The sequence below is a fragment of the Bombina bombina genome, chromosome 1 (assembly GCF_027579735.1).
Source record: "Bombina bombina isolate aBomBom1 chromosome 1, aBomBom1.pri, whole genome shotgun sequence".
In the NCBI taxonomy this organism is placed as follows: Eukaryota; Metazoa; Chordata; class Amphibia; order Anura; family Bombinatoridae; genus Bombina; species Bombina bombina.
Genome location: NC_069499.1, coordinates 752,988,638 through 753,016,580, shown reverse-complemented (window position 1 = coordinate 753,016,580; position 27,943 = coordinate 752,988,638). Strand labels below are relative to the sequence as shown.

At 39.9% G+C, this 27,943-nt stretch overlaps 1 protein-coding gene across 1 annotated transcript in view; it reads left to right on the top strand.

Moving 5' to 3' along the window:
• LOC128645947 (transcriptional regulator Kaiso-like) overlaps positions 1–27,032 on the top strand; it is a 102,550-nt gene extending 75,518 nt beyond the window's left edge. Inside the window, exon 2 of the mRNA XM_053699294.1 lies at positions 22,095–27,032. Coding sequence (XP_053555269.1) covers positions 22,097–24,145 — 2,049 coding nt within the window. The 5' untranslated portion in view covers positions 22,095–22,096 and the 3' untranslated portion in view covers positions 24,146–27,032. The remainder of the gene's footprint in view (positions 1–22,094) is intronic.
• The last annotated feature ends 911 nt before the right edge of the window (positions 27,033–27,943 follow it).

The following is a 27,943-nucleotide window of genomic DNA, read 5'->3' as shown; positions in this document are numbered from 1 at the left end:
ATTGTGATGGGGGGTTGGTGGTTTAGGGGTTAATAGGTTAATTAGCCAGCATTCCTTTTGAGGATGCGTGCGCAACTGGGATGGCGACGGATGCGCTACAATCGTTTTATTTTGGTTTGAGTAAATTGGTAATGTAAAAAATATTTATCATTTTTAGGCATAGCTGGAGGATACAGAATGTTACTAGAATAACACTAATTAAGGAATATATGAGGATATTCTGAAAGGGAACGTTCCCGTTACAAAAATTGATGTCAGCTGATAGGAAGATCAGTTGTATGGGGAGCATTTAAAAATACTATGGATCACAAGCATAAGCATCTTAATAAAGGCATTTAACGGCTGAAACGCGTAGATGTGATATGATCTCAACAACTGAAGTGAGAATTTTTACGAAACAGAGCGCTCTGTCAGACCGCAATTGGACTGTTCCAATAATAACACCAGTCTAGAAGAAAGCCTATACAGATAGACACTTTCAGACTTACCGATTGGTGGGATTGGGCATGTGATTACTGAAACACGCAAGGCGGAAAACAGGCTTACGGAGTAATGTCGTTAGAGTGGTATACTTGTGAATTCCTTATGTAGACGCTAGATTGCAAGGTGAATGGCTTATTTCTACAGAGGGTCCGCACTCTTGGAGGTATGTCTTCTTCTTTTATCTAGTAGTCCATTATTTCTGGAGACCTATTAAGCACGAAGTGAGTGTTCATCGTAACAGTAAGTTGCTTTTTATATACCTTATCCTTATTCAGCATATTGGATTTTACCAACATGTTCCGTTTCTGTATCCTGGACATTTTTTAGCACTCACTAGAGACTTTTATATTCTAATTTATTATAACTGTGTTTAACCACTGGCGGTTTCTTTGTATTATGTGTTATATGGAGTAAAGTTACTTTGTTTTTACATTGTGTGTCTGTTGATACTAGCTCTTTAGCTTATGTCAGTGATTTGCAACCTTTTTTTGCCGTGGCACACTTATTTACATTAAAAAAATCCTGTGGCACACCACCATCCCAAAATTTTGCAATATCACACATTGTAGCCTAATACAGGATATATATAAAGTATGTGTGTAAAAAAATAATATATATACACACACTGTACTTTGCTGTCATGTCATGCCATGCCTCCTACAAACTATACATGACATATTGACATTCATTCACAAACAATCATAATGGTTGTCTGTGAATGAATGTCAATGTCATGGTTGTAAATGATGCCTGTCACATACCTCCCCAATATTTCAAAATTTGAAAGAGGGACACCCCCGCGGCACACCTGGGGATCTCTCATGGCACACTAGTGTGCCACGGCACACTTGTTGAAAACACTGGCTTATGTAACAGCTTTTTTTTTTTTAATTTCTGATAGAGGGCTTTTAATTTTTTTGTTATTTGCAAGTATCTCTGTTAGAGTTCAGGAGAATCTGTTTTATTTCATTTTATTGACGTTTCGGCTTATTGTAAAGCATTTTTCGACACATCACACAATGCATTTAAATCTGCAAAAACAATCACATATAACACAGTGAATCACCACACGAAGCTTGTTCAGCAAAACAACACTAAATTATAAGTTAAAAAAAGTGCAAGTTATAAAAAAACTTACAGATCTTGTATACCTCCTTCACTATATATCCATACAGACATTCATATTTCATGTAACAATTCCACTCTGCATATAGAGTATTAAGCCATACTATCTATATTCAAAAGAAGGGGACTTTGGCTGTTTTAGTTTCAGGATGCCGTACTGTGAATCTCCATAATGAAAGTATGCTCTCACTATCACTATTTATAATGATTATCACCACCACTGGGGGTTTTACCGACGTCACATAATGATAGGAGTGACTAGTCATTAATATATTTACAACTCAAGCGGTTTACATAGTGCTATAATAGCTTCCCTTGTGGCTCGCCCCATTCACGTCTCACATATAATTGCTCTAATCCTCCACATTTTCATTATCTGTAACAGAGCCTGGATAAAACTTCACAAGTTACGTAACGGGGTGTAGCTAAGAGTATATGCATCAGCCAATAGCCCTATTGTACTGTTTCTGCCGCAATTTATATGAAACGTGAACTAACGCCCCCTAGCTGTGAAAAACTGTCAAATGCATTCAGATAAGAGGCAACCTTCAAGGGCTTAGAAATTAGCATAAGAGCCTACCTAGGTTTAGCTTTTAGGAATACCAAGAGAACAAAGCAAAATTAATGATAAAAGTAAATTTGAAAGTTGTTTAAAACTACATGCCCTATCTGAATCATGAAAGTTTAATTTGGACTTTACTATCCCTTAAGTAATAACAGCTTAAATAGTTAACTAAAGAAAAATCCCCATTACCTTAATAACAATTTTAGTTTTATTTCACTTAAACAATTACATTATATTTTTTTTAATGCTTACCCCTCCCTCTTCACACTTAGGTTCTTGGGCAGATCTATTCCACTCCAAATAATCATCTATTCATTGAGCTTCTTGAAATTTAGTATAGGTTGATTCTGTGTACATAGATTTGCAGGGGAGCAATGGCATTAAAGGAACAGTAAAGTCAAATTGAAACTTTGATTCAGAAACAATATGCAATTTTTAACAATTTTCTAGTTTACTTTTATCTAATTTGCTTTGTTCTTTTGGTATCTATTGTTGAAAAGCATACTCATGTAGGCTCAGAAGCAATGCACTACTGTGAGCTAGCTGCTTGTCACTGTCTCACCCAATGTGTTCAGCTATTCCAAAGTAAAGTACTGCTCTCCTTCAAAAAAAGGATACCGAGAGAATGAAGCAATTTATTAATATATGTAAATCTAAAAATTGTATGCTCTATCTGAAACCCAAAAGTTTTCTTTAATGATTGTTTCTTTAAAGGGACATAAAACAAGTTGGGCTATAGACAAAATAATATAATATGTACTTTAATTACTTTACCTGCACATTTATACTGCAGTGCCTCACCATTAACCCTTTCTTTTTAGTTTCTGAATTTTAAAGCTCTAACTCCCCCCACACATTTCCTTCTATGGCTGTATCTATATCTATTGTTATTTTTGTAGAATGCAAATATGCATAGGGATTATCTGCTGGAGCATGCATAGAAGCTGTGAACTCAGTTGAAATACAATGCCTGTGTCTAAACACTGATAAGGGGAGGTGGAGTTGGCTGCTCCAGGCAGCTTAGCTATGTAATTCATTTTGCTTATTTTTGAAAATTTATTTTAAAATACTTGCCAGGAATATTTAAACAATTTTTTCTCTTGTAAGGTGTATCCAGTCCACGGATCATCCATTACTTGTGGGATATTCTCATTCCCAACAGGAAGTTGCAAGAAGACACCCACAGCAGAGCTGTTATATAGCTCCTCCCCTAACTGCCATATCCAGTCATTCTCTTGCAACTCTCAACACGCATGGAGGTAGTAAGAGAGAGTGGTAAAAAATAGTTAGTTTATTTTCTTCAATCAAAAGTTTGTTATTTTAAATGGTACCGGAGTTGTACTATTTTATCTCAGGCAGAAGTAGAAGAAGAATCTGCCTGAGTTTTCTATGATCTTAGCAGGTTGTAACTAAGATCCATTGCTGTTCTCACATATGTCTGAGGAGTGAGGTAACTTCAGCGGGAGAATGGCGTGCATTTTATTCTGCTATGAGGTATGTGCAGTTATAATTTTTTCTAAGATTGGAAATGCTAGAAAAGGCTGCTGATACCGAATTAATGTAAGTTAAGCCTGAATACAGTGATTTAATAACGACTGGTATCATGCTTACTCTCAGGGGTATTACCCTTATATAAATAAAATATAAAACGTTTGCTGGCATGTTTAATCGTTTTTATATGTGTGTCTGGTGCTAAAAATTATTGGGGCCTAATTTTTTCCACATGGCTGGCTTTATTTTTGCCTAGTAACAGTTTCCTGAGGCTTTCCACTGTTGTTGTATGAGTGGGAGGGGCCTATTTTAGCGCTTTTTTGCGCAGTTTAAAATTACAGACTGAGACATCCAGTTTTCCTCAGAAGTCCCCTGAATGCTGCAGGACATCTCAAAAGGGCCTAAAGTCGTTTATTGGGGAAGGTATGGCCACAGCAGAGCTGTGGCAGTTGATTGTGACTGTTTAAAAAAGTCTGTCGTTTTTTTTATCCGTTTTTTGAACTAAGGGGTTAATCATCCATTTGCAAGTGGGTGCAATGCTCTGTTAGCTTATTATACACACTGTAAAAATGTCGTTTGTGTAACTGCCTTTTTTCACTGTTTTTCAAATTCTGACAAAATTTGTTTCTCTTAAAGGCACAGTACCGTTTTTTATATTTGCTTGTTAACTTGATTTAAAGTGTTTTCCAAGCTTGCTAGTCTCATTGCTAGTCTGTACAAACATGTCTGACATAGAGGAAACTCCTTGTTCATTATTTTTAAAAGCCATGGTGGAACCCCCTCTTAGAATGTGTACCAAATGTACTGATTTCACTTTAAGCAATAAAGATCATATTCTGTCTTTAAAATATTTATCACCAGAGGATTCTGCCGAGGGGGAAGTTATGCCGACTAACTCTCCCCACGTGTTAGATCCTTTGACTCACACTCAAATGGCGCCAAGTACATCTAGGGCGCCCATAGTGATTACTTTACAAGACATGGCGGCAGTCATGGATAATACACTGTCAGCGGTATTAGCCAGACTACCTGAATTTAGAGGTAAGCGAGATAGCTCTGGGGTTAGACGAAATACAGAGCATACTGACGCTTTAAGAACCATGTCTGATACTGCTTAACAATATGCAGAAGCTGAGGAAGGAGAGCTTCAGTCTGTGGGCGATATTTCTGACTCAGGAAAGATACCTGATTCTGATATTTCTACATTTTAATTTAAGCTTGAACACCTCCGCGTATTGCTCAGGGAGGTTTTAGCTGCTCTGAATGACTGTGACACAATTGCAGTGCCAGAGAAATTGTGTAGACTGGATAAATACTTTGCGTGCCGGTGTGTATTGATGTTTTTCCAATACCTAAAAGGTTTACAGAAATTATTACTAAGGAATGGGATAGGCCAGGTGTGCCGTTCTCTCCACCTCCTATTTTTAGAAAAATGTTTCCTATAGACGCCACCACACGGGACTTATGGCAGACAGTCCCTAAGGTGGAGGGAGCAGTTTCTACTCTTGCAAAGCGTACTACTATCCCTGTCGAGGACAGTTGTGCTTTTTCAGATCCAATGGATAAAAAATTAGAAGGTTACCTTAAGAAAATGTTTATTCAACAAGGTTTTATCCTACAGCCCCTTGCATGCATTGCTCCTGTCACTGCTGCTGCGGCGTTCTGGTTTGAGTCTCTGGAAGAGGCTTTACAGGTAGCGACTCCATTGGATGACATACTTGGCAAACTTAGAGCACTTAAGCTAGCCAATTCTTTTGTTTCTGATGCCATTGTTCATTTGACTAAACTAACGGCTAAGAATTCTGGTTTTGCTATACGGGCGCGTAGGGCGCTGTGGCTTAAATCATGGTCAGCTGACGTGACTTCAAAATCTAAGCTGCTTAACATTCCCTTCAAGGGGCAGACCCTATTTGGGCCTGGTTTGAAGGAGATTATTGCTGATATCACTGGAGGAAAAGGTCATGCCCTTCCTCAGGATAGGTCCAAATCAAGGGCCAAACAGTCTAATTTTCGTACCTTTCGAAACTTCAAGGCAAGTACGGCATCAACTTCCTCTAATGCAAAACAAGAGGGAACTTTTGCTCAGTCCAAGACGGTCTGGAGGCCAAACCAGACCTGGAACAAAGGTAAGCAGGCCAAAAAGCCTGCTGCTGCCTCTAAGACAGCATGAAGGAACGGCCCCCTATCCGGTAACGGATCTAGTAGGGGGCAGACTCTCACTCTTCGCTCAGGCGTGGGCAAGAGATGTTCAGGATCCCTGGGCGTTGGAAATTATATCCCAGGGATATCTTCTGGACTTCAAAGCTTCCCCCCCAAAAGGGAGATTTCACCTTTCACAATTATCTGCAAGCCAGATAAAGAGAGAGGCATTCTTACACTGTGTACAAGACCTCCTAGTTATGGGAGTGATCCATCCAGTTCCAAAGGAGGAACAGGGACAGGGTTTTTACTCAAATCTGTTTGTGGTTCCCAAAAAAGAGGGAACCTTCAGACCAATTTTGGATCTAAAGATCTTAAACAAATTCCTCAGAGTTCCATCATTCAAGATGGAAACTATTCGTACCATCCTACCTATGATCCAGGAGGGTCAATATATGACTACAGTAGATCTAAAGGATGCTTATCTTCACATTCCAATACACAAAGATCATCATCGGTTTCTCAGGTTTGCCTTTCTGGACAGGCATTACCAGTTCGTAGCTCTTCCTTTTGGATTAGCTACAGCCCCAAGAATCTTCACAAAGGTTCTAGGGTCGCTTCTGGTGGTCCTAAGGCCGCGGGGTATATCAGTGGCCCCTTATTTAGACGACATCCTGATACAGGCGTCAAACTTCCAAATTGCCAAGTCTCATACGGACATAGTACTGGCATTGCTGAGGTCGCATGGGTGGAAAGTGAACGAGGAAAAGAGTTCCTTATCCCCACTCACAAGAGTTTCCTTCCTAAGGACTCTGATAGATTCTGTAGAAATGAAAATTTACCTGACGGAGTCCAGGTTATCAAAGCTTCTAAATTCCTGCCGTGTTCTTCATTCCATTCCGCGCCCTTCGGTGGCTCAGTGCATGGAAGTAATCGGCTTAATGGTAGCGGCAATGGACATAGTGCCGTTTGCACACTTACATCTCAGACCGCTGCAACTATGCATGCTCAGTCAGTGGAACGGGGATTACACAGATTTGTCCCCTCAACTAAATCTGGATCAAGAGACCAGGGATTCTCTTCTCTGGTGGCTATCTCAGGTCCATCTGTCCAAAGGTATGACCTTTCGCAGGCCAGATTGGACAATTGTAACAACAGATGCCAGCCTTCTAGGTTGGGGTGCGGTCTGGAACTCCCTGAAGGCTCAGGGATCGTGGACTCAGGAGGAGACACTTCTTCCAATAAATATTCTGGAACTGGGAGCGATATTCAATGCTCTTCAGGCTTGGCCTCAGTTAGCAACTCTGAGGTACATCAGATTTCAGTCGGACAACATCACGACTGTGGCTTACATCAATCATCAAGGGGGAACAAGAAGTTCCTTAGCGATGTTAGAAGTCTCAAGAATAATTCATTGGGCAGAGATTCACTCTTGCCACCTTTCAGCTATCCATATCCCAGGTGTAGAGAACTGGGAGGCGGATTTTCTAAATCGACAGACTTTTCATCCGGGGGAATGGGAACTCCATCCGGAGGTGTTTGCACAATTGATTCATCGTTGGGGCAAACCATAACTGGATCTCATGGCGTTTTGACAGAATGCCAAGCTTCCTTGTTACGGATCCAGGTCCAGGGATCCCAAGGCGACGCTGATAGATGCTCTAGCAACGCCCTGGTCTTTCAACCTGGCTTATGTGTTTCCACCGTTTCCTCTGCTCACTCGACTGATTGCCAAGATCAAGCAGGAGAGAGCATCAGTGTTTTTAATAGCGCCTGCGTGGCCACGCAGGACCTGGTATGCAGATCTAGTGGACATGTCATCCTTTCCACCATGGACTCTGCCTCTGAGACAGGACCTTCTTCTTCAGGGCCCTTTCCACCATCCAAATCTAATTTCTCTGAGACTGACTGCATGGAGATTGAACGCTTGATTTTATCAAAGCGTGGCTTCTCCGAGTCAGTCATTGATACCTTAATACAGGCACGAAAGCCTGTCACCAGGAAAATTTATCATAAGATATGGCGTAAATATCTTGGTGTGAATCCAAGGGTTACTCATGGAGTAAAGTCAGGATTCCCAGGATATTATCCTTTCTCCAAGAAGGTTTGGGAAAAGGATTGTCGGCTAGTTCCTTAAAGGGACAGATTTCTGCTCTGTCTATTCTTTTGCACAAGCGTCTGGCAGATGTTCCAGACGTTCAGGCTTTTTGTCAGGCTTTAGTTAGAATCAAGCCTGTGTTTAAACCGGTTGCTCCGCCATGGAGCTTAAACTTGGTTCTTAAGGAGTTCCTTTTGAACCTCTTCATTCCATAGATATCACACTTTTATCTTTGAAAGTTCTTTTTTTGGTAGCTATTTCCTCGGCTCGTAGAGTCTCCGAGTTATCTGCCTTACAATGTGATTCTCCTTATTTGATTTTCCATTCGGATAAGGTAGTCCTGCGTACCAAACCTGGGTTTTTACCTATGGTGGTATCTAACAAGAATATCAATCAAGAGATTGTTGTTCCATCCTTGTGTCCTAATCCTTCTTCAAAGAAGGAACGTCTATTACACAACCTGGACGTGGTTCGTGCTTTGAAGTTTTACTTACAAGCTACTAAAGATTTTTGTCAAACATCTGCTTTGTTTGTTGTCTACTCTGGACAGAGGAGAGGTCAAAAAGCTTTGGCAACCTCTCTTTCTTTTTGGCTAAGAAGTATAATCCGCTTAGCCTATGAGACTGCTGGACAGCAGCCTCCTGAAAGGATTACAGCTCATTCTACTAGAGCTGTGGCTTCCACTTGGGCCTTTAAAAATGAGGCTTCTGTTGAACAGATTTGCAAGGCGGCGACTTGGTCATCGCTTCATACTTTTTTCGAAATTCTACAAATTTGATACTTTTTGCTTCTTCGGAGGCTATTTTTGGGAGAAAGGTTCTACAGGCAGTGGTACTTTCCGTTTAAGTACCTGCCTTGTCCCTCCTTTCATCCGTGTACTTCAGCTTTGGTATTGGTATCCCACAAGTAATGGATGATCCGTGGACTGGATACACCTTACAAGAGAAAACACAATTTATGCTTACCTGATAAATTTATTTCTCTTGTGGTGTATCCAGTCCACGGCCCGCCCTGTCATTTTAAGGCAGGTAATTTTTTTCATTTAAACTACAGTCACCACTGCACCCTATGGTTTCTCCTTTCTCTGCGTGTTTTCGGTCGAATGACTGGATATGGCAGTTAGGGGAGGAGCTATATAACAGCTCTGCTGTGTGTGTCCTCTTGCAACTTCCTGTTGGGAATGAGAATATCCCACAAGTAATGGATGATCCGTGGACTGGATACACCACAAGAGAAATAAATTTATCAGGTAAGCATAAATTGTGTTTTTATGCAATCAATTTTTAATTAATTAGCCCTTTTAGGATATGCACAGATCTCAACCTGTTTTATGTCCCTTTATATTCTATTATTTTTATTTTATTTTATAACTTTTTTGCTAAGAAGGGGCAAGTTATTTCTGCAGACACAAATTCAGTTTTGAGAACTGCAAAACCAATTATATGTGATATCTTCTAGATAAAAAAATAAAATGCCCAAAATAATCTGACATAAACCTCTGGGGCAGCAGGACATTGTGAATAGATTAATTTAATTAATTTACCAAAAAATGTAAACATTACAGCCATGAATATATAGCATCTTGCTATATAAATAAAAACAAATCTATATTTCAGAGCGAATAACCTTTTAGATTATAATGTATCTTAAATGGACTTGTAACCCAAATTTTTTTCTTTCATGATTCAGATAGAGAATACAATTTCTTTTGCAAGATGTACCGAGTCCACGGATTCATCCTTACTTGTGGGATATTATCCTTCCTAACAGGAAGTGGCAAAGAGAGCACCACAGCAGAGCTGTCTATATAGCTCCCCCCTTAACTCCACCCCCCAGTCATTCTCTTTGCCGGCTCTAAGCAGGAAGGGTAAAGTGAAAGAGGTGTTAAACTGTTAGTTTTATTTTATCTTCAATCAAGGGTTTGTTATTTTTAAATGGTACCGGTGTTGTACTATTTACTCTCAGGCAGGAGATAGATGAAGATTTCTGCCTGGAGGATGATGATCTTAGCATTTGTAACTAAGGTCCACTGCTGTTCCCACAGAAGCTGAGGAGTACAGGAAAACTTCAGTGTGAGGAACGGTTTCTTGCTATACAGCAATGAGGTATGTTCAGTAATTTTTTCTGCAGAGACTGTGATAACTCAGAAAGGCTGACAGTATCCCCATTAGGGGAAGGGTAAGCAGTAATCCTAGTTTTATAAGGGGCATTACTAGCTTGCATAAAGGGCTAAACTTATGGGCACTCAGTTTGAATATGATATATAAGGCAAACGTTTGTGTGTTCTGGGAGTACTGTTTTTTTTTTTCTTAAGGGACAACTGTTTGAGGGTACAATTGGCTTGTTGGGGTTTTTTATAACCCACATGGCTTAAAAAAATGTTTGGTTCGGCTATGGGGCACACCAGAATTGGATCTGATGGCGTCTTGTCAGAACGCCAAACTTCCTTGTTACAGATCCAGGTCCAGGGATCCTCAGGCAGTACTGATAGATGCTCTAGCAGTACCCTGGTCGTTCAACCTTGCTTATGTGTTTCCACCTTTCCCTCTCCTTCCGCGTCTGATTGCCAGAATCAAACAGGAGAGAGCTTCAGTGATTTTGATAGCGCCTGCGTGGCCACGCAGGACTTGGTATGCAGACCTGGTGGACATGTCATCTCTGCCACCATGGACTCTGCCACTGCGACAGGACCTTCTGATTCAAGGTCCGTTCAAGCATCCAAATCTAATTTCTCTGCAACTGACTGCTTGGAGATTGAACGTTTGATTTTATCAAAGCGGGGTTTCTCTGAGTCGGTCATAGATACCTTGATTCAGGCTTGAAAGCCTGTCACCAGGAAAATCTATCATAAGATATGGCGTAAATATCTTTTTTGGTGCGAATCCAAAGGCTACTCATGGAGTAAGATCAGGATTCCTAGGATTTCGTCCTTTCTTCATGAAGGATTGGAGAAAGGATTGTCAGCTAGTTCCTTAAAAGGACAGATATCTGCTCTGTCTATTCTATTGCACAAGCGTCTGGCAGATGTCCCAGACGTTCTGGCTTTTTTTCAGGCTTTAGTTAGAATCAAGCCTGTGTTTAAACCTGTTGCTCCGCCATGGAGTCTAAATTTAGTTCTTAATGTTCTTCAGGGGGTTCCGTTTGAACCCATGTATTCCATAGATATTAAAATTCTATCTTGGAAAGTTCTGTTTCTAGTTGCTATCCCTTCAGCTCGAAGGGTTTCTGAATTATCTGCATTACAATGTGACTCGCCCTATCTTGTTTTCCATTCTGATAAGGTGGTTTTGCGTATCAAACCTGGGTTCCTCCCTAAGGTGGTTACTAACAGGAATATCAATCAGGAGATTGTTGTTCCTTCTCTGTGTCCTAATCCTCCTTCTAAGAAGGAACGTTTATTGCACAACTTGGACGTGGTTCGTGCTTTGAAGTTCTATTTGCAGGCAACCAAAGATTTTTGTCAATCATCTTCTTTGTTTGTTGTCTATTCTGGAAAACGTAGGGGGTCAAAAGGCTACGGCTACCTCGCTTTCCTTTTGGCTGAAAAGCATCATCTGTTTGACTTATGAGACTGCTGGACAGCAGCCTCCTGAAAGAATTACTGCTCACTCTACTAGAGCTGTGGCTTCCACATGGGCTTTTAAAAATGATGCTTCTGTTGAACAGATTTGTAAGGCTGCGACTTGGTCTTTGCTTCATACCTTTTCCAAATTTTCCAAATTTGAAACTTTTGCTTCTTCAGAGACTATTTTTGGGAGAAAGGTTTTGCCAGCAGTGGTGCCTTCCGTTTAGGTTTCTGTTTTTTCCCTCCCTTCATCCGTGTCTTAAAGCTTTGGTATTGGTATCCCACACGTAAGGATGAATCCGTGGACTCGGTACATCTTGCAAAAGAAAACAAAAATTTTTTTTACCTGATAAATTTCTTTCTTTTGCGATGAACCGAGTCCACGGCCCGCCCTGTCTATTCAAGACAGATAGTATTTTTTTATTGAAAACTTCAGTCACCTCTGCACCTAATAGTTTCTCCTTTTTCTTCCTTGGCCTTCGGTCGAATGACTGGGGGGTGGAGTTAAGGGGGGAGCTATATAGACAGCTCTGCTGTGGTGCTCTCTTTGCCACTTCCTGTTAGGAAGGATAATATCCCACAAGTAAGGATGAATCCGTGGACTCGGTACATCGCAAAAGAAAGAAATTTATCAGGTAAGCATAAATTTTGTTTTTAAACAACATTCCAATTTACTTCAATTATCTAATTTGCTTCATTCTTTAGATATCCTTTGGCTCGCCCATGTGCATTGCTAGTTTTTAACAATCACACAAGGCATCTATGGTGCAGCCACCAATTAGCAGCTATTGAGCCTATTTAGATATGATTTTCAACAAAGGATATAAAGAGAGTTATCAGGTATTTGTAGAGCGCCAACAGATTCTGCTGTAAGCATAGGCGGTATACAAGATAACATTTATAGGGATCAAATGAGTAGAGGGCCCTGCTGAGAGTTGCACTGTTGTAGTTGACTCTTACAGCTGGGTTCATAGGCTTACATTCTAAGGGAGGCAATAGAGTTAGAAAAGGTTAGTGTAGGTTGTATGTATCCCTGAATAGTAGAGTTTTAGGGAGCGCTTGAAGCTTTTAAAACTAGGGGAGAATCTTGTGGAGCGAGGCAGGGAGTTCCACAAGATGGGAGCCAGTCTGGAGAAGTCCTGTAAACAGGAATGTGAGGAGGTAAGAAGAGAGGAGGAGATCGTAAGCAGAGCGAAGGGGACGGGAGGGAGAGTATCTGGAGACAAGGTATGAAATGTAGGGGGGAGCAGTGCAGTTGAGGGCTTTGTATGTCAGAGTTAGGATTTTGTGTTTAATCCTGGAGGCAAGAGGAAACCAGTGAAGGGATTGGCAGAGAGGTGCGGCAGATGAAGAGTGACGTGTAAGGAAGAATGAAGCAAATTAGATAATAGAAGTAAATTGGAAAGTGGTTTAAAATTGCACTCTCTTTCTAAGTCATGAAAATAAACTTTGGGTTTCATGTCCCTTTAAATAGAAATTATCTTTAGATAGATTTTTCCTCAAAAAGCATTTTACTTATACATACATTGTAGCAGTGCCTAGTAAACAAGCTCTACCTGGCTAGTGTACAATATTTGCGATTTAGCTGGAGTCCGATATACTTTATTGAAAACAAAAGTTTGTTGTGATACTATAAACACATATATAGTAAAATACTATACCACAAGTGATAAACTTGGATAGAAGTTTAGGCCCTAAACTGATGGAACATTCAGTTCAACATAATTTTAAGGGATCAGACATAAAAATAAATTCAATATTTTGTAACGAGGTTTTGCTGTTGCATATTTTCTATATGTTGTTATTATAGAGACTTTTACATAATACAAAGGATGTAGAATACCTGATGGATATCATATTGATCCATCTATGAAAATAAGTTACATACTTGGACAGTAGTTAGTAAAGCAAGGGATGGTCATGATATTTAGGTGTTAATGTGACCAATCTGTAAATCCATTGTGTTTCTATTTCTCCAACATAGGTGTGTCCGGTCCACGGCGTCATCCTTACTTGTGGGATATTCTCTTCCCCAACAGGAAATGGCAAAGAGCCCAGCAAAGCTGGTCACATGATCCCTCCTAGGCTCCGCCTACCCCAGTCATTCTCTTTGCCGTTGTACAGGCAACATCTCCACGGAGATGGCTTAGAGTTTTTTAGTGTTTAACTGTAGTTTTTATTATTCAATCAAGAGTTTGTTATTTTAAAATAGTGCTGGTATGTGCTATTTACTCTGAAACAGAAAAGAGATGAAGATTTCTGTTTGTAAGAGGAAAATGATTTTAGCAACCGTTACTAAAATCCATGGCTGTTCCACACAGGACTGTTGAGAGGAATTAACTTTAGTTGGGGGAACAGTGAGCAGTCTTTTGCTGCTTGAGGTATGACACATTCTAACAAGACGATGTAATGCTGGAAGCTGTCATTTTCCCTATGGGATCCGGTAAGCCATTTTTATTCAGACAGTAAATAAGGGCTTCACAAGGGCTTATTAAGACTGTAGACATTTTCTGGGCTAAATCGATTCATATATTACACATATTTAGCCTTGAGGAATCATTTAATCTGGGTATTTTGGTAAAATAATATCGGCAGGCACTGTTTTAGACACCTTATTCTTTAGGGGCTTTCCCTAATCATAGGCAGAGCCTCATTTTCGCGCCGGTATTGCGCACTTGTTTTTGAGAGGCATGACATGCAGTCGCATGTGTGAGGAGCTCTGATACATAGAAAAGACTTTCTGAAGGCGTCATTTGGTATCGTATTCCCCTTTGGGCTTGGTTGGGTCTCAGCAAAGCAGATACCAGGGACTGTAAAGGGGTTAAAGTTAAAAAACGGCTCCGGTTCCGTTATTTTAAGGGTTAAAGCTTCCAAATTTGGTGTGCAATACTTTTAAGGCTTTAAGACACTGTGGTGAAATTTTGGTGAATTTTGAACAATTCCTTCATACTTTTTCGCAATTGCAGTAATAAAGTGTGTTCAGTTTAAAATTTAAAGTGACAGTAACGGTTTTATTTTAAAACGTTTTTTGTACTTTGTTATCAAGTTTATGCCTGTTTAACATGTCTGAACTACCAGATAGACTGTGTTCTGAATGTGGGGAAGCCAGGGTTCCTTCTCATTTAAATAAATGTGATTTATGTGACACTGAAAATGATGCCCAAGATGATTCCTCAAGTGAGGGGAGTAAGCATGGTACTGCATCATTCCCTCCTTCGTCTACACGAGTCTTGCCCACTCAGGAGGCCCCTAGTACATCTAGCGCGCCAATACTCCTTACTATGCAACAATTAACGGCTGTAATGGATAATTCTATCAAAAACATTTTAGCCAAAATGCCCACTTATCAGCGTAAGCGCGACTGCTCTGTTTTAGATACTGAAGAGCATGAGGACGCTGATGATAATGGTTCTGAAATGCCCCTACACCAGTCTGAGGGGGCCAGGGAGGTTTTGTCTGAGGGAGAAATTTCAGATTCAGGGAAAATTTCTCAACAAGCTGAACCCGATGTGATTACATTTAAATTTAAGTTGGAACATCTCCGCGCTCTGCTTAAGGAGGTATTATCCACTCTGGATGATTGTGAGAATTTGATCATCCCAGAGAAACTATGTAAAATGGACAAGTTCCTAGAGGTCCCGGGGCTCCCAGAAGCTTTTCCTATACCCAAGCGGGTGGCGGACATTGTAAATAAAGAATGGGAAAGGCCCGGTATACCTTTCGTCCCTCCCCCCATATTTAAAAAATTGTTTCCTATGGTCGACCCCAGAAAGGACTTATGGCAGACAGTCCCCAAGGTCGAGGGAGCGGTTTCTACTTTAAACAAACGCACCACTATACCCATAGAAGATAGTTGTGCTTTCAAAGATCCTATGGATAAAAAATTAGAAGGTTTGCTTAAAAAGATGTTTGTTCAGCAGGGTTACCTTCTACAACCAATTTCATGCATTGTCCCTGTCACTACAGCCGCGTGTTTCTGGTTCGATGAGCTAGTAAAGGCGATCGATAGTGATTCTCCTCCTTATGAGGAGATTATGGACAGAATCCGTGCTCTCAAATTGGCTAATTCTTTCACCCTAGACGCCACTTTGCAATTGGCTAGGTTAGCGGCAAAGAATTCTGGGTTTGCTATTGTGGCGCGCAGAGCGCTTTGGTTGAAATCTTGGTCAGCTGATGCGTCTTCCAAGAACAAACTCCTTAACATTCCTTTCAAGGGGAAAACACTGTTTGGCCCTGACTTGAAAGAGATTATCTCTGATATCACTGGGGGTAAGGGCCACGCCCTTCCTCAGGATAGGTCTTTCAAGGCCAAAAATAAACCTAATTTTCGTCCCTTTCGTAGAAACGGACCAGCCCCAAGTGCTACGTCCTCTAAGCAAGAGGGTAATACTTCTCAAGCCAAGCCAGCCTGGAGACCAATGCAAGGCTGGAACAAGGGAAAACAGGCCAAGAAACCTGCCACTGCTACCAAGACAGCATGAAATGTTGGCCCCCGATCCGGGACCGGATCTGGTGGGGGGCAGACTCTCTCTCTCTCTTCGCTCAGGCTTGGGCAAGAGATGTTCTGGATCCTTGGGCACTAGAAATAGTCTCCCAAGGTTATCTTCTGGAATTCAAGGGGCTTCCCCCAAGGGGGAGGTTCCACAGGTCTCAATTGTCTTCAGACCACATAAAAAGACAGGCATTCTTACATTGTGTAGAAGACCTGTTAAAAATGGGAGTGATTCATCCTGTTCCATTAGGAGAACAAGGGATGGGGTTCTACTCCAATCTGTTCATAGTTCCCAAAAAAGAGGGAACGTTCAGACCAATCTTAGATCTCAAGATCTTAAACAAGTTTCTCAAGGTTCCATCGTTCAAAATGGAAACCATTTGAACAATTCTTCCTTCCATCCAGGAAGGTCAATTCATGACCACGGTGGATTTAAAGGATGCGTATCTACATATTCCTATCCACAAGGAACATCATCGGTTCCTAAGGTTCGCATTCCTGGACAAGCATTACCAGTTCGTGGCGCTTCCTTTCGGATTAGCCACTGCTCCAAGGATTTTCACAAAGGTACTAGGGTCCCTTCTAGCGGTGCTAAGACCAAGGGGCATTGCAGTAGTACCTTACTTGGACGACATTCTGATTCAAGCGTTGTCCCTTCCTCAAGCAAAGGCTCACACGGACATAGTCCTGGCCTTTCTCAGATCTCACGGATGGAAAGTGAACGTGGAAAAGAGTTCTCTATCTCCGTCGACAAGGGTTCCCTTCTTGGGAACAATAATAGACTCCTTAGAAATGAGGATTTTTCTGACAGAGGCCAGAAAAACAAAACTTCTAAACTCTTGTCGGACACTTCATTCCGTTCCTCTTCCTTCCATAGCGCAGTGCATGGAAGTAATAGGTTTGATGGTAGCGGCAATGGACATAGTTCCTTTTGCGCGCATTCATCTAAGACCATTACAACTGTGCATGCTCAGTCAGTGGAATGGGGACTATACAGACTTGTCTCCGAAGATACAAGTAAATCAGAGGACCAGAGACTCACTCCGTTGGTGGCTGTCCCTGGACAACCTGTCACAAGGGATGACCTTCCGCAGACCAGAGTGGGTCATTGTCACGACCGACGCCAGTCTGATGGGCTGGGGCGCGGTCTGGGGATCCCTGAAAGCTCAGGGTCTTTGGTCTCGGGAAGAATCTCTTCTACCGATAAATATTCTGGAACTGAGAGCGATATTCAATGCTCTCAAGGCTTGGCCTCAGCTAGCAAAGGCCAAGTTCATACGGTTTCAATCAGACAACATGACGACTGTTGCGTACATCAACCATCAGGGGGGAACAAGGAGTTCCCTGGCGATGGAAGAAGTGACCAAAATCATTCAATGGGCGGAGACTCACTCCTGCCACCTGTCTGCAATCCACATCCCAGGAGTGGAAAATTGGGAAGCGGATTTTCTGAGTCGTCAGACATTACATCCGGGGGAGTGGGAACTCCATCCGGAAATCTTTGCCCAAATTACTCAACTGTGGGGCATTCCAGACATGGATCTGATGGCCTCTCGTCAGAACTTCAAGGTTCCTTGCTACGGGTCCAGATCCAGGGATCCCAAGGCGACTCTAGTAGATGCACTAGTAGCACCTTGGACCTTCAAACTAGCTTATGTATTCCCGCCGTTTCCTCTCATCCCCAGGCTGGTAGCCAGGATCCATCAGGAGAGGGCGTCGGTGATCTTGATAGCTCCTGCGTGGCCACGCAGGACTTGGTATGCAGATCTGGTGAATATGTCATCGGCTCCACCATGGAAGCTACCTTTGAGACGAGACCTTCTTGTTCAAGGTCCGTTCGAACATCCGAATCTGGTCTCACTCCAGCTGACTGCTTGGAGATTGAACGCTTGATCTTATCAAAACGAGGGTTCTCAGATTCTGTTATTGATACTCTTGTTCAGGCCAGAAAGCCTGTAACTAGAAAAATTTACCACAAAACATGGAAAAAATATATCTGTTGGTGTGAATCTAAAGGATTCCCTTGGGACAAGGTAAAGATTCCTAAGATTCTATCCTTTCTTCAAGAAGGATTGGAGAAAGGATTATCTGCAAGTTCCTTGAAGGGACAGATTTCTGCCTTGTCTGTGTTACTCCACAAAAAGCTGGCAGCTGTGCCAGATGTTCAAGCCTTTGTTCAGGCTCTGGTTAGAATTAAGCCTGTTTACAAACCTTTGACTCCCCCTTGGAGTCTCAACTTAGTTCTTTCAGTTCTTCAGGGGGTTCCGTTTGAACCCTTACATTCCGTTGATATTAAGTTATTATCTTGGAAAGTTTTGTTTTTGGTTGCAATTTCTTCTGCCAGAAGAGTTTCAGAATTATCTGCTCTGCAGTGTTCTCCTCCTTATCTGGTGTTCCATGCAGATAAGGTGGTTTTACGTACTAAACCTGGTTTTCTTCCAAAAGTTGTTTCTAACAAAAACATTAACCAGGAGATAGTCGTGCCTTCTTTGTGTCCGAAACCAGTTTCGAAGAAGGAACGTTTGTTGCACAATTTGGATGTTGTTCGCGCTCTAAAATTCTATTTAGATGCTACAAAGGATTTTAGACAAACATCTTCCTTGTTTGTTGTTTATTCTGGTAAAAGGAGAGGTCAAAAAGCAACTTCTACCTCTCTCTCTTTTTGGATTAAGAGCATCATCAGATTGGCTTACGAGACTGCCGGACGGCAGCCTCCTGAAAGAATCACAGCTCATTCCACTAGGGCTGTGGCTTCCACATGGGCCTTCAAGAACGAGGCTTCTGTTGATCAGATATGTAGGGCAGCGACTTGGTCTTCACTGCACACTTTTACCAAATTTTACAAGTTTGATACTTTTGCTTCTTCTGAGGCTGTTTTTGGGAGAAAGGTTTTGCAAGCCGTGGTGCCTTCCATTTAGGTGACCTGATTTGCTCCCTCCCTTCATCCGTGTCCTAAAGCTTTGGTATTGGTTCCCACAAGTAAGGATGACGCCGTGGACCGGACACACCTATGTTGGAGAAAACAGAATTTATGTTTACCTGATAAATTACTTTCTCCAACGGTGTGTCCGGTCCACGGCCCGCCCTGGTTTTTTAATCAGGTCTGATAATTTATTTTCTTTAACTACAGTCACCACGGTATCATATGGTTTCTCCTATGCAAATATTCCTCCTTAACGTCGGTCGAATGACTGGGGTAGGCGGAGCCTAGGAGGGATCATGTGACCAGCTTTGCTGGGCTCTTTGCCATTTCCTGTTGGGGAAGAGAATATCCCACAAGTAAGGATGACGCCGTGGACCGGACACACCGTTGGAGAAAGTAATTTATCAGGTAAACATAAATTCTGTTTTTTAATAACTCCAACTCTTGGTTACACCCACCCCTTAAAGAGACAGTCTACTTTAGAATTTGTATTTTTTAAAAAGATAGATAATCCCTTTATTACCTATTCTCCAGTTTTGCATATAAACACGGTTATATTAATACACTTTTTACCTCTGTGATAACCTTGTATCTAAGCCTCTGCAGTCTGCCCTCTTATCTCAGTGCTATTTACAGACTTGCATTTTAGCCAACCAGTGCCCTCTCATAAGTAACTCCACGGGCGTGAGCACAATGTTATCTATATGGCACAACTGATACCCTCTAGCTGTGAAAAACTGTCAAATGTATTCAGATAAGAGGCTGCCTTCAAGGTCTTAAAATTAGCATATGAGCCTATCTAGGTTTAACTTTCAACTAAATACCAAGAGAACAAAGCAAATTTGATGATAAAAGTGAATTGGGAAGTTGATTAAAATTGCTTGCCCTATCTGAATCGTGAAAGTTTAATTTTGACTAGATTGTCCCTTTAACCCCTAAATTATCGACGACGTGCAGGGTACGTCCTCAAAAAAAAATACCCTTAACGACCAAGGACGTACCCTGCTTAAAAAAAAAAAATCAGATATCTTTTATTTTAGTACTGCCAGACTTTCACAAGGCATCTATGGTGCAAGCTCCCTACAAGCTACCTAATTAACCCCTTCACTGCTAGACATAATACACGTGTGATGTGCAGCGGCATTTTGTGACCTTATAATTACCAAAAAGCAACGCCAAAGCCATATATGTCTGCTATTTCTGAACAAAGGAGGATCCCAGAGAAGCATTTATTTGTGCCATAATTGCACAAGCTGTTTGTAAATAATTTCAGTTAGAAACCTAAAATTTGTGAAAAAGTGAACAATTTTTTTTTATTTGATCACATTTGGCGGTGAAATGGTGGCATGACATTTACCAAAATCTAGATCAATACTTTGGGTTGTCTACTACACTACACTAAAGCTAAAATTAACCCAACAAGCTCCCTAATTAACCCCTTCACTGCTGGGCATAATACACGTGTGGTGCGCAGCGGCATTTAGCGGCCTTCTAATTACCAAAAAGCAAAGCCAAAGCCATATATGTCTATTTCTGAACAAAGGGGATCCCAGAGAAGCATATACTTTTGGTTGTCTTCTAAAAAAAATATATATACATGTCAAGGGATATTCAGGGATTCCTTAAAGATATCAGTGTCCCAATGTAGCTAGCGCTACATAAAGTAACAAAGTGCTACTTGTATTTATTGCCCTATAACTTTCAAAAAAAAAAAAGCAAAGAACATGTAAACATTGGGTATTTCTAAACTCAGGACAAAATTTTGAAACTATTTAGCATGGGTGTTTTTTGGTGGTTGTAGATGTGTAACAGATTTTGGGGGTCAAAGTTAGAAAAAGTGTGTTTTTTCCATTTTTTCCTCAAATTTTATATTTTTTATAGTAAATTATAAGATATGATGAAAATAATGGAATCTTTAGAAAGTCCATTTAATGGCGAGAAAAACGGTATATAATATGTGTGGGTACAGTAAATGAGTAAGAAGAAAATTACTGCTAAACACAAACACCTCAAAAATGTAAAAATAGCCTTGGTCCCAAACCGACAGAAAATGGAAAAGTGCGGTGGTCATTAAGGGGTTAATGGGGGGGTCTGTCAATTATCAGGGTTCTAGCAGATGTATACTTAAAGAGACGGTCTACTCTAGAATTGTTATTGCTTAAAATTATAGCTAATCCTTTTAATTACCCATTTTCTAGTTTTGCATAACCAAAACGGTTATATTAATATACTTTTTACCACTGTGATTTCCTTGTATCTACGCCTCTGCAGACTGCACCCTTATTTCAGACTTGCATTTTAGCCAAACCATGCTGACTCATAATTAACTTAATGGGAGTGAGCACAATGTTATCTTTATGGCCCATATTAATTAGCACTGTCTAGCTGTTAAAAAACTCTCAAAATGCAGAGGCGGCCATCAAGGGCTTATACATTACCATATGAGCCTACCTAGGTTAGCTTTCAAAACAGAATACCAAAAGAACAAAGCAAATTTGATGATAAAAGTAAATTGGAACGTTGTTTAAAATTGCATGCCCTATCTGAATCATGAAAGTTTAATTTTGACTAGACTGTCCCTTTTATCTTTACATGTCAAATGCAATAAAACTGCCTGCTTGAGTTGGTTGATAAACAGTCACAAAGGTCTTATGATTCTCATACTTCTAGAGAGAAAAAAAACCCTTATAAGAAGTTAAGACACTGATTTGAGGGTTCTAAATCTGATGAACCCTCATTATTTATACTTTCCATGAGTTATAGCACTCCAAGGTGAACCAATATGCTTGGATTTATACAAATGCTTCATAAGAGGGCTCCTAGACAAATAACCAAAGCAATTGCATACATTTTGGCAGTATCTTGCAGGATAGTGCTTTATAGGTGTTCCGGTAGGGGCTGCATTGTGATAGTTATACTTGTGCAGAGTAGAAGCCAAACCTACTTTCATTACATGTGCCAAATAACAAAAACTGCTCTAAATATGTAGAAACAGAATCAAGCAGGAAGGGGCAGGTTTTTTTTAAGATTTTCTGGGAGGCTTCAGTAGTCAGAGGTTGTATTTGCTATTTACACAGAAAAGAGATAGTATTTACTTATTCTCTTCTAGAAAATTATTTTGTTGTGTGTGTGTGTGGGTTTTTTTGTTTTGTTTTTTAAGAATCTGCTATTTTATGCATACTCATTTTTTTATTTTTTTTTATCTACTTGCAGGTATGGAGGGTAAAAAACTGATTACTGCAACCGACACCCAGTACTCTGGCAATCTGCTACAAGCTTTAAATGACCAGCGTTTGCATGGACTGTTCTGTGATGTCACAGTTATTGTTGAAGACCGTAAATTTAAAGCTCACAAAAATATTCTTTCGGCCTGTAGCACTTATTTCCATCAGTTGTTCTCTCTTGCTGGGCAAGTAGTAGAACTGAATTTTGTCAGAGCAGAGATTTTTGCAGAAATACTCAACTACATTTACAGTGCAAAAATTGTACGTGTAAAGTATGATATGCTGGAGGAGCTGATTAAATCTGGAAAATTGTTAGGAGTCCCTTTTATTGCTGAGCTTGGGATTCCTTTATCACAAGTGAAGAGTATTTCAGGTGGAGTCAAAGATAGTGATGCCCATTCTGCCAATTCGGATCAAAAAGTTTGTGAACCACAAAACAGTGCACCTGCTTCATTAGCAAGCAAAACTGTAACTAAACTTGCTTCAGTCAGTGAAATGCCAGTAATCTCAGAAGCTTTTACTATGTCCAGTGAAGAATTTAAGAATTCCAAAGATTCCAAAGTAGCTGATGACTCAAAGATCAACGATTCAGACGATGATGTTATTTTCTGTTCAGAAACTGTGTCAGCCAAACCAGCTTCTGATAAAAAGGAAGTTTCACAGAGCCAAGCTCCTACTGTTAATGATCATGCTGATTCAAAGACCACAGTGAAATCTGGCCAAACTCCATCAGTTCAAAATACTAAGCCTGTAATCCAACCCACTTTAAAAAATGCCACTTTGTCTCAGAAGCATCCTGTAACTGTAAATGCAACAATAAACCATGTTCAAGCTCAACATACAAATGGGGCTGTTTCTACACCTGCTACTCTGAAGCCAGTGCAAGCCAACATTGTTGTTCCAAGTCAGAATCCTCTTCATCCACCTTCTCTTGTTGCTATAGCGCCACAAATTACCATGCCATCAACTGTTAATTTTACTTTACCAAAATTGCAACAAGGCACCTTTGCTGCTTTTCCTAAAACTGAACTAGTTCTCAATGCCAGTTGCATTGCAACTCCAGTTGTTTCCTCTGTTAACCATTTGGGAAAGCATTTTGTTACTCAGAAAAATGTTTCCTTTGATGGAGTGCAAAAGAAGCAAGTTGTGACATTCACTCAAGAGTCTTCTTCAAAACCAGGTGAATTCAAGATTAAGATTTCAGATGTTGTTTCCGGAAGCAGTAGGGAAGGCTACCCTGAGCCTGAGTCTCAGCGTATAAAAGATGGTAAAAAAGTAATAACTTTGGACACAGCCTCTGAAATAGAAGGGCTATCTACAGGTTGTAAGGTGTATGCAAACATAGGTGAGGATACATACGATATAGTAATTCCCATCAAAGAGGACCCTGATGACGCAGAATCAAAACTGGATGAAGTCGGACTTCAAAACCGAAAACGCATGAAACTCAAACATGATGATCATTATGAACTTATTGTGGATGGCAGGGTTTATTACATTTGTATTGTATGTAAAAGATCCTATGTTTGTCTGACCAGCTTACGAAGACATTTTAATGTTCATTCCTGGGAAAAAAAGTACCCATGCCGTTACTGCGAGAGAGTTTTTCCCCTTGCAGAATATCGTACAAAGCATGAGATTCACCATACAGGTGAAAGAAGATACCAATGTTTGACTTGTGGAAATTCCTTTATCAACTATCAGGTGATGGCCTCACACATTAGATCAGCTCACAGTCTAGACCCTGCTGGAGATTCAAAGCTTTATCGTTTAAATCCATGCAAAACTCTGCAAATTAGACAATATGCATACATAAACAATACAAATCATAATAATAGTCCTGTAATCAATGATGGTGGAATTGTTTATAACATCGACCCGGATAAATCAGGACCAGCTTCCGAAGACAACTCTAATTCTTCCCAAAAGCCGGTTAACTGGGATGATATCTTCATTCAACCGACGAATCAGAACGTATTTAAACCGAATACTTCTGATGGTGGTACAGAATTTGAGTTTGTTATACCAGAATCTTACTAAATCACTTAAAACCTAAAACTGAATAAAATAGGATAATAGGTGACTATTGGGTGATCGGCCATCACAATTATATGTTCTTTTTGTTTTTTGTTTTTTAAAAGCTGTAATATTGTGATATGAAACAAATGGTTAGAATTTAGTTGCATTGTGTGTAGCTATGACCAGTTTGTGGGGTCCCTAATTATTAACAATAACCTATACTTGAACTTTTTTTTTTTTTTTTTAATGGAGAATATCCAAGGAACCTTGAATTAGTTTTATTCTTGATCATTGTTACAAAAAAAATATTTTGAAACACATTTTATTTAACCGATTGAATACAAATCCTTTGACTCTGCTTTCTTTGTCAAAATAGGGTCTTCCCTGTTTGTATACAGTTTAATGTATTCTTGTTCTTTCTCTGTTCTTGCACTTTAAAGCTTAGCTCCTGATTTGTAAATTTGGCATCAGCATTGTGCTAGTAACATGGATTTTTAAATCAAAGACATGTTTGATCGAGAATTAGCACACCCTAGAATATTTGGCCTATTTCTGTGAATGCAAAATTAGACAGTATAGTTATACTTTGGTTTCATTATGAACTCTCAACCTTCCCTCTTCAACAGCACTTTATTATGGTCAAAACTGTAGCTTCACCCCTTCTACACTGTTCTGAGCTGCAATGCTGAATGCAGACTGAGGGGTGCTGGGCAGATTGGCTGTATAAGTACTTAAATGGTTGTTGAGCATTAACGTATATATGGGGCTTGATGGTTAAGAGTATTCATAATGAGGTAGTTGAGCCACAATGTTAAGTTAGCCTGCTTGTATGGGAAAATATATCCATTATGTACGTTTTTTTTTTTTGTTTTTTTACATAATTATACTGTCTAGTTAAATAGATTTTACTCAAACGGTGGTTCAAAGGCAAACAATAACTGATAACTAAAACTGTAATGTCAAAAAAATAGCCATAGAAAGAAGTAGAATTGAAAAAACTAAGAGGAAAAAGTGATTGCCATATTAGCACCTCTAAGAACAAAGTGCTAAATAGGTTATTATTCTGTTTTAGTTTCAGATATATTAATAGAGCAAGTTGTTGGATTTCATAAGCTTCCAAGGTCTCAACAGTCTCTCCTGTGGCCTTTATGGACTATGCAATCCAAAATAAGTTTTCATGTATATCCAATGTCCTTAGATAAAACTAAAAAGCACTGATGTCTCTTTCTGGATTAAAATCTATATTATATCACTGATAATATACACACATGCTTAGAAAAAGTCATCTACATGGAGAGCAGACCAAAAGCAAATATTATCTGTTAAGACGTGTTTGTACAGAGCCATAAAATGAAGTTAAGACAACAGATACTGTTACTTTAAGAGAACATCCTGAGATAATTGAGCCCTGTGTTCTCTTTGTACAGTCTTCCTTTTGTACTTGAAAGTCTTATTTATCAATGTTCTCATAACATGTTATTCTCTGCAATGACAAAGATGTTTTTTTCTTTGATTGTTTTATTACCCTTTTTTGCGCCGCAAGACAGCTCTATTTATAGTGTGTGTGCACATATCTACCCCAACGCTGCTTTGTGGATCTCTAGCTCCAGTCTGTTCAAATAGTCTTTAGAGGTCACAAACCAGTTATTACCTAAAAGGGCATGAATGTCATACTTGAAAAGCACCACAATGTATTTCAATTAAGCTTATTTTCTGTCTTCAAAAATTCACTGTTGGAAATACATTATTTATGCATCCGATGTCAGATACTGCCATAGACTGTGCGCATACCCATTTGTCTCTTGTGCATTACTTCAAATGTAAGTAATGTTTTGCAATTTACCACCTATTTTATTTAAAGGATGCAAGGCAAGCAAATGCATGTATATACAGGCTGGGTCCATATCTCAATTTCATAAAGGGTTTTTATATCAATTTAAAGCTCTGTCATTTTGACACTATATTGACTGAGTTATTTAGTAGGGAGGTCCTAAACCCTTGGCTGTTGGAAATTCTTAAAGACACATTGGTTCAGATATCTCTGCTCTTGCTCCCAGAATGCATTAAAGGGACAGTATACACTCATTTTCATATAACTGCATGTAATAGACACTACTATAAAGAATAAGATGCACAGATACTGATATAAAAATCCAGTATAAAACTGTTTAAAAACTTACTTAGAAGCTGTCAGTTTGGCTCTGTTAAAAAGGTAGTTGGAAAGCCCACTGCAAGTGGCAAATAAGACACTCCCCCCTCCCCCTTCTTTTACATATGAAAAGACCCTTTACACGAACAGGAGCAAGCTGGAGAAGGTAGCTGACGGTATTCAAATAAAACTTTAGGGCTTGGTTAGGAGTCTGAAAATCAGAGCAATGATATTTAAAAATAAGCAAAACTATACATTTATTTTAAAAAAAAAACTTTATGGGCTATATAAATAGACCATCTATAAAACATTTATGCAAAGAAAAAATGAGTATATAATGTCCCTTTAATTGTCATATTTGCGCTGGAGTAGTAATGATGTTGTTTCTCTTTCCATTTACTCGTGGAAAGTTGTATATTACAAACGTCATTGTAGCATTTCAGCTTAAAGGACTGATTTTCAAACCTGTCCTAAGGCCTCCCAAAACAAGCCAGATTTTCAGTATTACCTTAGGTGAGAGCAGGTAAATAACCAGGTTTACTAATCAGCTGATTATTTCACCTGTGCTCTAGTTCAGACATCCTCGAAATCTGGCCAGTTAGGGAGTCCCCGAGAACAGGTTTGAAAACCAGTGGCTTAGAAGATGCTAGCTATTTAAAAAAAACAATAAATAAATACTAAACAAAGCAGAAGGGGGTGTAGATACATTTTGAATAAAACTGTCTTGCACTAAATTAAAAATAAATGTTTTTAGACATATTATCTGATTTTTCTTTGTGGTTTAAATTATTTTCTCCAACATAGGTGTGTCCGGTCCACGGCGTCATCCTTACTTGTGGGATATTCTCTTCCCCAACAGGAAATGGCAAAGAGCCCAGCAAAGCTGGTCACATGATCCCTCCTAGGCTCCGCCTACCCCAGTCATTCTCTTTGCCGTTGTACAGGCAACATCTCCACGGAGATGGCTTAGAGTTTTTTAGTGTTTAACTGTAGTTTTTCATTATTCAATCAAGAGTTTGTTATTTTCAAATAGTGCTGGTACGTACTATTTACTCAGAAACAGAAAAGAGATGAAGAATTCTGTTTGTATGAGGAAAATGATTTTAGCAACCGTAACTAAAATCCATGGCTGTTCCACACAGGACTGTTGAGAGCAATTAACTTCAGTTGGGGGAACAGTTTGCAGTCCTTTGCTGCTTGAGGTATGACACATTCTAACAAGACGATGTAATGCTGGAAGCTGTCATTTTCCCTATGGGATCCGGTAAGCCATGTTTATTACGATTGTAAATAAGGGCTTCACAAGGGCTTATTTAGACTGTAGACCTTTTTTGGGCTAAATCGATTGATATTAACACTTATTTAGCCTTGAGGAATCATTTATTCTGGGTATTTTGATATAATAATATCGGCAACTGTTTTAGACACCTTATTCTTTAGGGGCTTTCCCAAAGCATAGGCAGAGTCTCATTTTCGCGCCGGTGTTGCGCACTTGTTTTTGAGAGGCATGGCATGCAGTTGCATGTGAGAGGAGCTCTGATACTTATAAAGGACTTCTGAAGGCGTCATTTGGTATCGTATTCCCCTTTGGGTTTGGTTGGGTCTCAGCAAAGCAGATACCAGGGACTGTAAAGGGGTTAAAGCTTAAAACGGCTCCGGTTCCGTTATTT